Source organism: Nuphar pumila, chromosome 13, assembly GCF_984573655.1.
Source record: "Nuphar pumila chromosome 13, dmNupPumi1.hap1.1, whole genome shotgun sequence".
Taxonomy (NCBI): Eukaryota; Viridiplantae; Streptophyta; class Magnoliopsida; order Nymphaeales; family Nymphaeaceae; genus Nuphar; species Nuphar pumila.
The window spans coordinates 76298937-76310952 of record NC_143261.1 but is presented as its reverse complement, the minus strand read 5'-3'; the positions used below and the strand labels follow the sequence as shown (position 1 = coordinate 76310952).

Genomic DNA, 12016 nt, shown 5'->3' with positions numbered 1-12016 from the left:
TTTTAGAACAGGGAAATATTTAGGGTTTGAAAATATGACAACTAAATAGAATAGGAATCAAGAAATAGAGAAAGAAACAGTAAATAGAAAAGGAATCAGCAAGAATCAAGAAATAGAAAAGGGATCAGCCAATATTTCGATCTCACCTCGATAACCAGTCCAGAATCGTGCACTCTGATACCATGTAAATCAAAGATCATCCACCGAGAATACAAGAGGAAGAGAATAACAGAGAGAGGAGAGGTTGCTTCAGAATACCCAGAAACGTCAATTGCAAGGAAGTTTGGGGTTTCTATTGTTTATCATTAAAATCTATAACTGATTACAATGCAAATGTACAATATTGCCCCCAATCTCTAATATACAATATGACATATAATGGAGGCAAAATGGACAAATAAAATACAATGATCATAACTGATCATAACGTGTTTTACAATGGATCTGGATCTCTTATATAAATCCAGAATCTGATTCCAAGATATATCACGTCCTAATAGTCCCAAGGCCAATCAACTATCAATTACATCTAAGACATATGTCAACATGACACTCATAAACTTTGATAATTACAAATTGATAAGATGACTTGAGATGCACACATAACTCACTTCAACAACTAACTCTGTCCCAACAATAATAGAGAAACACGTTTAATATTATTAAAATATGCATTCGAGTACATGATGACAAGCCATGCTTATGCCATTCAATAATAATCATAAAGGCTACTTGAGGCATACACCTAAGAATTCCTTAATCCAACACAAGGCATTAACTTGAAAATAATCTTACTTAACAAAGTACCTTAAAATAGAGCAATATCACTCAAACATACATGGAATAACACGTGCACGATGATAGAAGGACCTTATGAGAGCATAGAAAACATCTATGTTAAAATAGTTCACACAATATATCTTTAAAATTCATGTTTATTCATATAATTAAAATCACCAAAGATAATACATGATTCCATATATACACATTCGTTAAGAGACATTCAAGAAAGAAATACAACATGAAATTTAATATTTTGCAAAATATGAAACACGTAAGACTTTAAGAAACCACAAATTTTTGCAAATAGAAATTTTCACTATACATATCCATAATCTAAAACATATATTTCACAAATCAAAAGACAAAATTTTCTACATATTCCAAAAAAATATTTATTTTTAATATAACCTTTTTTTTAACACCTACCATACATATGAAAATAGAAAAGCCAAAGATAAATACCGGAATGTGAAATCCTTGAATCCATATCATTCATTAATATGGATCTTTTTCAAGATACCATGTCATGAAATGGCACAGATCCCAATGCACACCAAAATGGACTTCAAAAATCGAAACATAATGTATTTGGACAAAAACATAAGAACCAAAAATAAACACTAGGAATGTGAATGAATGAATAATTTCATTAATAAAGAAAATTAAAAATACATAATATTCTCACTACACAAATACACTCACACTCATAAGCCTAAACTACCCATCACTCTCTCAACCCACACATATACACACACCCATACATTTATAAAGAAAGAGGAGAGATGGAGTAAAGAGGACATCAATCTAGCCATTGGAGAGGGTCCAACGGCTAGAAATCTAGCCATTGGACTAGCCTCCAACGGCTAGATAAAGTCAACCTAGGTTGACTAATATTATATATAATATATATTTATATATATTATATATATAACTATATATATACATACTATATATAATATATATAACTATATATTACATATTTAAATATATATACATATATATACACATAAGTATATACATATATATAATAATACATAAAAAATGTATAGTACATTTATCTTAACACAGGTTACCATCCACAGTTTTGATCCTAACCCATGTCACAGGGATTCGGCTAGCAGGGTGCCGCACCCGCGTCGACGCGACGCGGGTGCAGCACCGGGTGCGGTCAACCCGACCCTGGGTGCGGTCAACACACCCAGGGTCATTTTGGTCCAATTTTCAGACTTAAAAAAAATTGCCAAGAAAATTTTTTTTGCCCTATATGTCACAGGGATTCTCCAACTAGGTGTCGCACCCACACCCGATGCGGTCAACCTGACCCTGGGTGCAGTCAACGCACCCAGGGTCATTTATGTCCAACTTTTGGACTTTATATATATATATATATATATATATATATATATATAATTTTTTATATTTTTGCCGCACCCCCGCACCCATGTGACATAGATCCTAACTGATTAAAGAGAAAAGAGTGCCAGACTTGTAAAATTTTCAATTGCAAAGTTTTTACATGTTCAAGCAGTACATGTTGAACATCAAGTTTGGCAATCCCCAGGTGACTTGGCTAAGACAAAACAAGATCATATAATGTATCCAGCGCATCTAGCAGAGAAGTCAGAAGAAGCATGCACCTACCATGCCACGGATGTGTTTGCTTGCAAGCACACATGCAAGCTCATTTGCACAATTATGCCCCCCAAAAAACACATCTCTGGTCCTAAAACTTGTGATCTTATTCATTAAAAAAAAAAGTTAACATTACACGTACAAGAGCAGGAAATGGGAACAAGTCTCTTAGAAGGGCTTTGGCTGAGCTTGAATTAGCTTGTTTAGTAAAGAATCCAGTCTCCAGCTTTGAGTGTAGGCTCATTAAGAGCTCAATAAGTTCAGAAAAATAGTCACTAAGAATATAATGCCCTTACGTGTTTTGTATGTATTTAGAATCCTATGCTGCATTGCAGCCAAGAGTTAATGGGTCAAGTCCCACTCTCTCCTTTACAAGAGGTATTATTCTTTTTCTTTTTTTATTCAATTCAAGAACTAGCTCAAGCTTGTTTGAGCTGGCATGTTCAAGCTTGGGGCTTAAGCTTGGATGCTGTATTGAAACAAGATTAAACAGGCCAAGCTTGGGTTCTCTCAGCTCCAGTAGTATATGGCTGTACAGGTGTAGGCAAGCTTGAATTCAGTGGGAGCTATGAATATGGTCACAGACAACAAGATGAAGAACAGGATAATATAAATACAAGAGAATGAACTGATCAAGCATTCAACTTTTAGAAAGTTGAAAGAATAAAATGTAAAACAAAGAAAGGTTTGTCCTTACCATAAGCAACCAGAAGGTTTGGATCTGCATGCATGTCAACTAAGACCTGCAGAATAGTGACTTATTCAGAGTATGCAGAGCTCACAATCACTAGTAGTCAATAGTAGGTAGTCCAAAGACTCAGAGAGAATAATGCTTGGATTACAGGGGGGGGTGCAAAACCACAGCTTTAGAAACCCAGGTCTTGCCTAAAACAATATTTTTGGCAAACTCAGCATGCCATAAACCTAGTTTTGTTTTTGTTTCAATGACTAAAAACCAGACAAACCTGGTTTTTGGTTTTCAAAAAACTCGAAAAAAGAAAACCTCATCCAGCCAATTTCCAGCTAACCACTGGTCAGAAAATGGCTATCTGGTACCATCCAAATGGATGCCAATCCCACGTTTTCACTGAAAACAAAGTTGAAAATTGGGTTTTCAATGTCATCCAAATAGGCCTAAGAGGTAAAAGTGCAGGAGTTGAAAATATAGTCCATATAGTCCATATATATATATATATATATATATATATATATATATATATATATATATATATATATATATATATATATATATATATATAAGAATTTCAAACATATTATGATATTCAAAAATCAACAGTTCACATTGTACCAAAATTTCACGACTTAAAAATTTGTATTTTTATGTCGAAGGGGATGATTCAAAACATGATATGTTAAGTACATCTGAAAGGTCTGATTGAGAAGATGCAACCTACAACTATGATTTTTAGTAGGTGGGAGTAGGTATTCCCATTATATATATATATATATATATATATATATATATATTGGAAGTAAATCAAACTTTCAAATTAAAAATACTAAAAAATAGGAAGTGATTCAAAATTTTAAAATTCAGATAAAAATAAAAACCACAAAAACTATTAAAAACAAAACATATTAAAATATCAAAAATAACAAAATTTACTAAAATATTAAAGGACATTAAAGAAATATATTAAAGCTATTGATAATAGTAAAAAACTAAAAGAAATTTAAAAGTACTAAAATATTAAAAAAAAAAAACAAAATATGGCAAGTGATCAATAATATTAAAAATTTTAAATTCTATTTTTTGAATTTAGAATTCTAATTTTTTCTTTTGGTTTTTTGAACTTTCTATTGTAGAAACTTGCCACACAATAACACGCCATTCATTGTCATTATACAAATAAGTGTACATGAGCATATTGTTAAAATATGTATATATAAATATATATATACATATACTTATATATATATATATAAGTATATATATACATATATTTATAATTCAAATACCCGAAGGGGGTATTTGTGTAATTCCCATGCATTTTTTTACTTTTTCTTTTTTTTCTTTTGTTTCTTTTTTCTTTTCTTTTACTTTTCCTTTTTTCTTTTTTTCTTTTTATTGTAAGAGGACCACTAGAGGCCCCACCTTCTAGTCGTTGGGGCCCCAACGGTCATAAATATGATTGTTGGGGCTCTCAACGACTAGAAGGGAGCCCCTATGTGGTCCCTTACTCTACCTTTTCTCCTCTATAAAAAGAGGGCCCTTCCTCTTGCATTGTAATGGGTTTTTCACCCTCTTCTTTCTTCCTTCAATAATATTCAACTTAATGACTTTTAGTTATTTTTCCTTTTAGTGGGTTTTGTATACACTTTTAGTGTTTGTGTTCTTGGCTCTTGGCATCACTCTTCTAAAAGAGTGGTTTGCTTTATTGGTGCTTCCCCCCTTTTCATTACACATATTATATATACATGCATGCATCTAAATCAATGTTGTCAAAATCAGTCTCAATCTGCCAATTCAGATTGAATCAGCCCAAAAACGATTCAAAAGGGCCAATTCAAGGTCGATTCAATTCATTTTTTAATATTTTTTAAATGGGTTAAAAATATTTCTAACTTTTTATTTTTTAATAACATGTGTCATCTAATGGTAAAAGAGGGCCAATTCAATATCGAATCAATTCGATTTAATTTTTTTATCTTTTTTTTAAGAAGCTGATTCACCTAGTGAACCTATTTTAACAACATTGTTCTAAATATGTTTAAATATATATAAACTGCATATCTCAAGCTAAATTAGCTGATATATAACCACTTTGATATGATGAAAGATGATGTGCACAGGAAAAACAGCATGAGAAGAAAGAAGAGAAACACTCGAGAAATTTGTATAATTACCCATACTTCCAATATTATCAAAGTACCAAAGAAGCATCTTTGAGAAAACTAAATTGTGGAAAAAGCAGGGATAGTGAAGAAAATGAAACGAGCGAAAAAAAGAAGAGCTATGTGATCTTTGTTTGCCCTCAACCATAAAAAATAAGCCATTATACAGTCATTTATATATTCAAGCTTAAGAAGAATCAGCAATGAAAGCATAAAAGTTTCACAGTTAATCTACATTGGTGGCCAATAGCCAGTGAAATTGAGAAGCTATAAGAGAACATGATAAATCATTCAACTCCCAAAAAGCAAAATGGTAGTCCATTGGATGAAACCCCTAGATTTCCAGAATTTCCTTTCTTAAGAGATGATACACAAAGCCTCAGTATGATTCCAGTTGCTGAACAGTGCTAAATTCCAATATTCACACAAATGCAAGTTACCGAGACCAAAAACAATGCATCCTAACCTTAGTTGTCAAAGGGGGCGCCTAGGCGCAGCCCCACCGCCTGGGCGACCAGGTCTGGGCGGTGAGTTTTTTTTTTTGAAGACATATCATTTATTTTCTTCTTCGAGGAAGAGAAGACATGTTATTTATCTATTGCTTGTATTATGTCTATTGTTGAGAAGAATAAGAAGAAGAAGACATTATTTGTCTATCACTTGTATTATGTCTATTGTTGAGAAGAAGAAGACAATATTTGTCTATTGTTTGTATTATATCTATTGTTGTTAATTTTTTTGTATACATGATTTTATTTTTTGTGCATTGTTCATGTTGTATGGTTTGTTTATTCAATTGTTAATTTATTCTTAATTTGTTTGAGCAGGTTAAGGTTATGTAATATAATTGTTTTCCAGTGTTCAACAACATATTATTTGTCTATTGCTTATTATTGACTGATTTTATGTGGTATACATGTTTCGCCTAGGCCTTTTTAGGGGCTCACCGCCTAGCGCCTTTGACAACTAAGATCCTTACGAAGGAACACAATTATGTTTTATAGGAATTTAAGTTTATTAGTGACTCATAGTTTGGGACTCCATGAATTTGAGTGAAAATAACTGGGTTTGGACATGATCTCTACAAAGTTGTACTTTGTACTTTTGTGCCATTAGAAAAGCTTTTATCAGCATTAATATACCAAACAACTTACCAAAGACCAGAGGAATCTATAGCCTCTGTAGTTTCAAAGGTTTTAATTGCTCAACATCATCTTAAGTACAGCTTAAAAGAAAACACACCTGATAAAAAGGTTGGTTGGCTCCTTTGGCCAACTTGTCAACATGGGCATTCTCCATCCATGAACTTGATTCACGGCATAGAGGATCCATTCCACATATCACAGCTCGATAGCCTGAAACACTGTCAATGAGATTCAGTAATTGACAATATAAACAAAAAACACCAAAGGCAGTTAAACAATAACAGTAGACTTTTCTGGTTCAAAAACCAAAACCAACAGGCTTTCTAAGAACGTTATCACCAAGGTTGCGAGACTAGGAAGCGGAAGCGGAAAACGATAAGGAAAGTGGAAGCGAGAAGCGAGGCATTTTAAAATTTATAGGAAGCAAGAAGTGAAGTATCAATTTGAAAGTAAAACATGAATAAAAAGGGAAGCAATAGGAATCGAACAAGAGGCAAATAAAAAATATAATAAGATAGATTATTTTTAGAATTTATGATTTTTCAGTAAAAAAATTTATTTTTTGTTAAAATCTAACAATGATAGTTACCAATTTAGAGAAAGCACATGAAAAGTGAGTGAAAGCGTGAGAGGAAGCACATGAAAAACATGAAAAGAAACGTGAGAAAAGCATATAAAAAGCATGGACAATGCATATGGGAAGCATAGGATAATCAAGATTCTCATAAAGTTTTGGCCGCGATGAGTATTGTGCTTCCGAAGCGAGTTTTTGGGAAGTGTGCTTCCCACCTACATAAGAAGCTTCTGGTATCTCTGGTTATCACGCATTATATGTGTTAATGGTGATACGATATAGCAATACTCCAAACACTACTTTCAAAATGTAATATGACAAACTAACTAGAAATCAGTATAATTTGCACAATCTAGTGATGTGCCGTTTCTGTTAATGTAATAATTAGCATAAGTACAAGATAAATAAATTGCTGCTACTATGTGTCAATAACTAATACTATAGTATATAACAACCACCTCTATCACAAGTTGGAAAGTATTCAGATATTTCCTGCAAGACATTGTAAAATGCAAAAATATTGAAAATATCATATTTCCTTCAAAATACTCTTGAACATTAGTGAGATTTTACTTGAGATTAAGGAAGATGAATTCTCAAATTTTCCTTTCTGTATTTTGCTAAGTTTTTATCTAGAAAAATAATGCTAAGAAAACGCCCTTGAACATTCCTAGGATTTCCCATAGCCCCACCATGGCACGTTACATCATATTAGCCATTTGAAAGGCTTTATCAAGGTCTAAACTCATGGAAACACACCTGCTCACCTAGATAAGAATCTTCTCAGGATCCTATCAGAAAATCAGGCTCATGTGCAAGTTTTCATTCTTCATAGTCCAGTGGCCCCTCCAGTAGATGGGTTAAAATCATGTTGTTTCTTAAAATACAGGCAAAAATAATGTTTTAATACATCACATATAGGTAAAGTCAAACTTATCTATGAAACTATTTTTTAGGTTCTTAGAAGACATTAACATAGTAAAAAGAAAAAAAAGTAAATGAGCACAAGGGAGAAAAACATATCAGAGAGAAAGAAAGGGTCCAACTATTTTGTTCCTTAATATTATTATTATATTGTATTGGCAAGCTGGGGTTAGGCAGACCCCCTTACCAGAGATACAGGAAAAATAAATAAATTACAAGCAACACAATACTAATCAAAGCACATAGACATCAGGCATCCAGACTGGTGGTTTGTCTTTCCAAATGTAATTGACCCGCACCACCCCCATTAGCGGTAATGATTTGGCTACTAAATTTGATCTTTTTGTCACATTCCTGCATTTAAATTGGCTCATCTCGTATACAATTTGCAGGAAAAGTCCATCTCTTTGATCAGATCAGCCCCATCCTTCAATAATCATGTTTGCTCTAGCCACTTCATCCCTTTTGGAAGAGACTAAAATCACCTTGCTGTCAATCGGTAAATAATAGACAATATCCTTCCACATACTCTGCTCATTCCTGATTTCTATACTTGCTTTTGATATCCAACCAGCCAACATATTCCATCCTTCCTCATTTCTGATTGTAAACCCGACCGTCTACCTTTGCTTTTTTAGACTAAATACATTTATCTTGACCCACCCTGAAGGAGGAGGTAGCCAGCTATTTGCATACAACCAGGAGGTCTTGATGGGGTGGTTAACGATTTGAATCCGAACTTCATTCAACACCCTAGACAAGAATCCCTCCTTCAAAATCTCCAGGCCATCGAACAGGATTTTATTTTGCAGAACCCATGCTTTTCGAACCACAACTTGAAATGCTACCATCCAAGCTTTATGTATCACCTTGTCACTAAATAACTGCTTTGTCCACCATGTGATTGTAAATATATATATATATATATATATATATATATATATATATATATATATATATATATATATATATATATATATATATTTTATTTCTGTCCATGTAAACTGAAATACCCATCAGGGGTATTTCAGTAAATTTATGTTGGAATAGGGATCAACCTATAGGGCTGGTCTTTTCTTTCTTTTTTTTTTTCTTTTTACTTTTAATTTTTTTTGTTTGTTTATGGCTGTTGGGACAGCCCCTGCTCCAAACGGGCATAAATATGACTGTTGGGGAGCTAGCCCAACAGCTAGTTGGGCTGCCCCCACTCTCCCTTTTGTTTGGCTATAAATAGGGGTTTTCCCCTTGTATTCCATAATGCTTTTCTAAGCATTTTGTGTGAAGTAATACATTTATATTTTTTACATTGTTGCTCTCTTACAACAACAACAACAACTACGCCTTCATCCCAAAACAATTGGGGTCGGCGATATGAACCAACAAAGAAAATCATTATGGGTCTTCCACATGAATCCTTCTCCTCCATTCATTTCTATCCAATGCCATGTCCTCGGTGAGGTTCAAAGCATTCATATCCTTTCTTATCACCTCCATCCATGTCTTCCTAGGCCTACCCCGACCTCTTTTAACAAATATATTTTCCCATTTCTCCATCCTTCTAACTGGAGCATCATTAGGCCTTCGTCGAATATGTCCAAACCACCGTAAACGATTCTCTCTCATCTTATTTTCAATGGGTGCAACGCCTACCTTCTTACGTATCTCCTCATTCCGAATCTTATCTTTTATTGTATTTCCACACATCCATCTCAGCATACGCATCTCAGCTACACTCATTTTTTGAATATGATGTCTCTTGGCAGCCCAACATTCCGTACTATATAGTAAAGCGGGCCTAATAGTCGTCCTATAAAACTTTTCCTTCAACCGCAATGGCATTCTACGATCGCACAACACTCCAGTTGCACTCTTCCATTTCATCCACCCAACCTTTATCCTATGATTTACATCTTCATCAATTTCTCCATACTTTTGAATGATAGATCCCAAATATTTGAAAGAATCATCCACCGGTATTTCGTGCTCACCAAGCTTCACTACACTCCCATCACTACTTCGTTGCTTACTAAATCGACATTCCATGTATTCTGTCTTACTCTTACTCAACTTAAAACCTCTTGCTTCCAATGTCTGTCTCCATAATTCTAACTTAGCATTAACCCCAGCTCTAGACTCATCAATCAAAACAATATCATCAGCAAACAACATACACCACGGCACATTTTCTTGAATTGATCTCGTAAGCTCATCCATCACTATAGCAAATAGGAAAGGGCTTAAAGCAGATCCTTGATGTAACCCAACCGTTATAGGAAAATTGGTTGTCACCCCACCACAAGTGCGGACATTGGTTACTACTCCTTCATACATATCTTTAATTATACTATTGTACTTGAGAGAAACACCTTTCTTCATCATTGTCCACCAGAGAACGTCCCTAGGTACTCTATCGTAAGCCTTCTCCAAATCAATAAAAACCATATGCAAATCTTTGTTCCTCTCTCTATTTCTCTCAATAAGTTGTCTAAGAAGATGTATAGCTTCCATAGTTGATCTTCTAGGCATAAAACCAAATTGATTCTCCGATATCATGACAATCTTCCTCAACCTAGACTCAATCACCCTCTCCCAAAGTTTCATAGTATGACTCATGAGTTTTATACCATGATAGTTTGTGCAATCTTGTATATCACCCTTATTCTTATATAGAGGCACCAAAGTACTCTTCCTCCACTCATTAGGCATCTTATTTCTCCGCCAAATCTTATTAACAAGATTTGTCAACCATTCTAAACCTTTCTCTCCCAAGCATTTCCAAGCCTCAATAGGTATACCATCTGGGCCAACTGCCCTTCTTGATTTCATTTTCTTCAAAGCCTCTGCAATTTCTTTCTTTTGAATCTTGCGCATGAAGTCACGATTCATCTGGGCCAATTGCCCTTCTTGTTGCTCTCTTGTGAGTTGTTATTTTTGTGTATCTCTTTTGTGAGATTGTAATTGGTCCATTAGAGGCCCTCTTGTGTTTGTGCACTTTTGTAGCCCTTTGTTGGCATTGTGTTTGTGAACATCTTGTTTCATTACATGGTATCAGAGCCTAGGTTCTTGTGTTTGAAAAGCATCTTGATCATGATCTTCGTTTGGTGGTAATCATCTTCTATTCTTCTTCCTCAACATGATTGTCATCATGGGCGAAAGAGAATCCTCTTCTGTCATCTCCTACAAGCTTAACGAAAGCAATCACTTTATGTGGGCTACCGTCATGAAAAACCTCATCAAGGGGAAAAAGCTATGGAGTCTCGTTAGTGGAACCACTAATGAATCCCAACTAAAGCTAACAAGAAAAGAAGGAGACCAAATCAAAGCTCTTACCCAAGAAGAAAAAGAGAAAGTTATACAAGAATATCAAGAAAAATGAAGGATTGGGAGGCTAACAATGCTCAAATACTCTCATGGTTTATGAATACCATGGAGTTCAAAATCGCTACCAATATCATCAAATTCAAAAAAAACATGTGATGCATGGGTATTCTTAAAGATCACCGAAAGTTTGTGAAGAAGAAAAAAAACGAGGTAGAGGAAGAGCTTTGGTGAAAAAGTCCGCAATATGAAATTTAGAAGGAACATATGGTAAATCAATTGTCCCCTTCATGTGTTCTTCCCGAACGTAGTGACAATCAATTTCGACATGCTTTGTTCGTTCATGGAATGTATGATTGCTGGCTATATATATGACACTCTTGTTATTACAATATAACTTTGAAGGTTTTGAAACATTAAGTCTCATATTTGTAAGTAAGAACCGCAACCACACGACCTCGATAGTTGTTGTAGCCATCGCCATGTACTCAGTTTAAGTGGAGGACAAAAACATCTTATGTTGCCTTTTGCACCTCCATGATATAAGAGAATCACCTAAAAATATACGAAAACCTGTAGTTGAGAGTCGGTTGTTGGGATCTCCTCCCAGTCAGAATCAGTATATGCACTAAAATTTAAAAATGAGGAAAGAGGATAGGAAAAGCCCTTTAGATATGGTATTTTTAATGTATCAAATTATTCTCAACACAACACTCATGTGAACCAAAGTGGGCACATGCTAAAATTGACTTAGATTATGCACTGCATGTGCAATATCCGGCCT

General features: G+C 34.3%; 1 protein-coding gene across 4 annotated transcripts in view; it reads right to left on the bottom strand.

The window, feature by feature from the left end:
- Positions 1-12016, bottom strand: part of LOC149818773 (uvrB/uvrC motif-containing protein) — a 44627-nt gene that overhangs the window by 26161 nt on the left and 6450 nt on the right. For 3 of the 4 annotated variants that reach the window (XR_016427397.1, XM_089985709.1, XM_089985711.1), the window contains exon 6: positions 6514-6626. Coding sequence is in view for 3 of the 4 variants with exons in the window: in XM_089985709.1 (XP_089841835.1) it covers positions 6514-6626 (113 nt within the window). In the remaining variant the exon portion in view is untranslated. Of the gene's footprint in view, positions 1-3112; positions 3159-6513; positions 6627-12016 lie in introns of all 4 variants that reach the window. The other variant, XM_089985708.1, reaches the window with a different exon arrangement.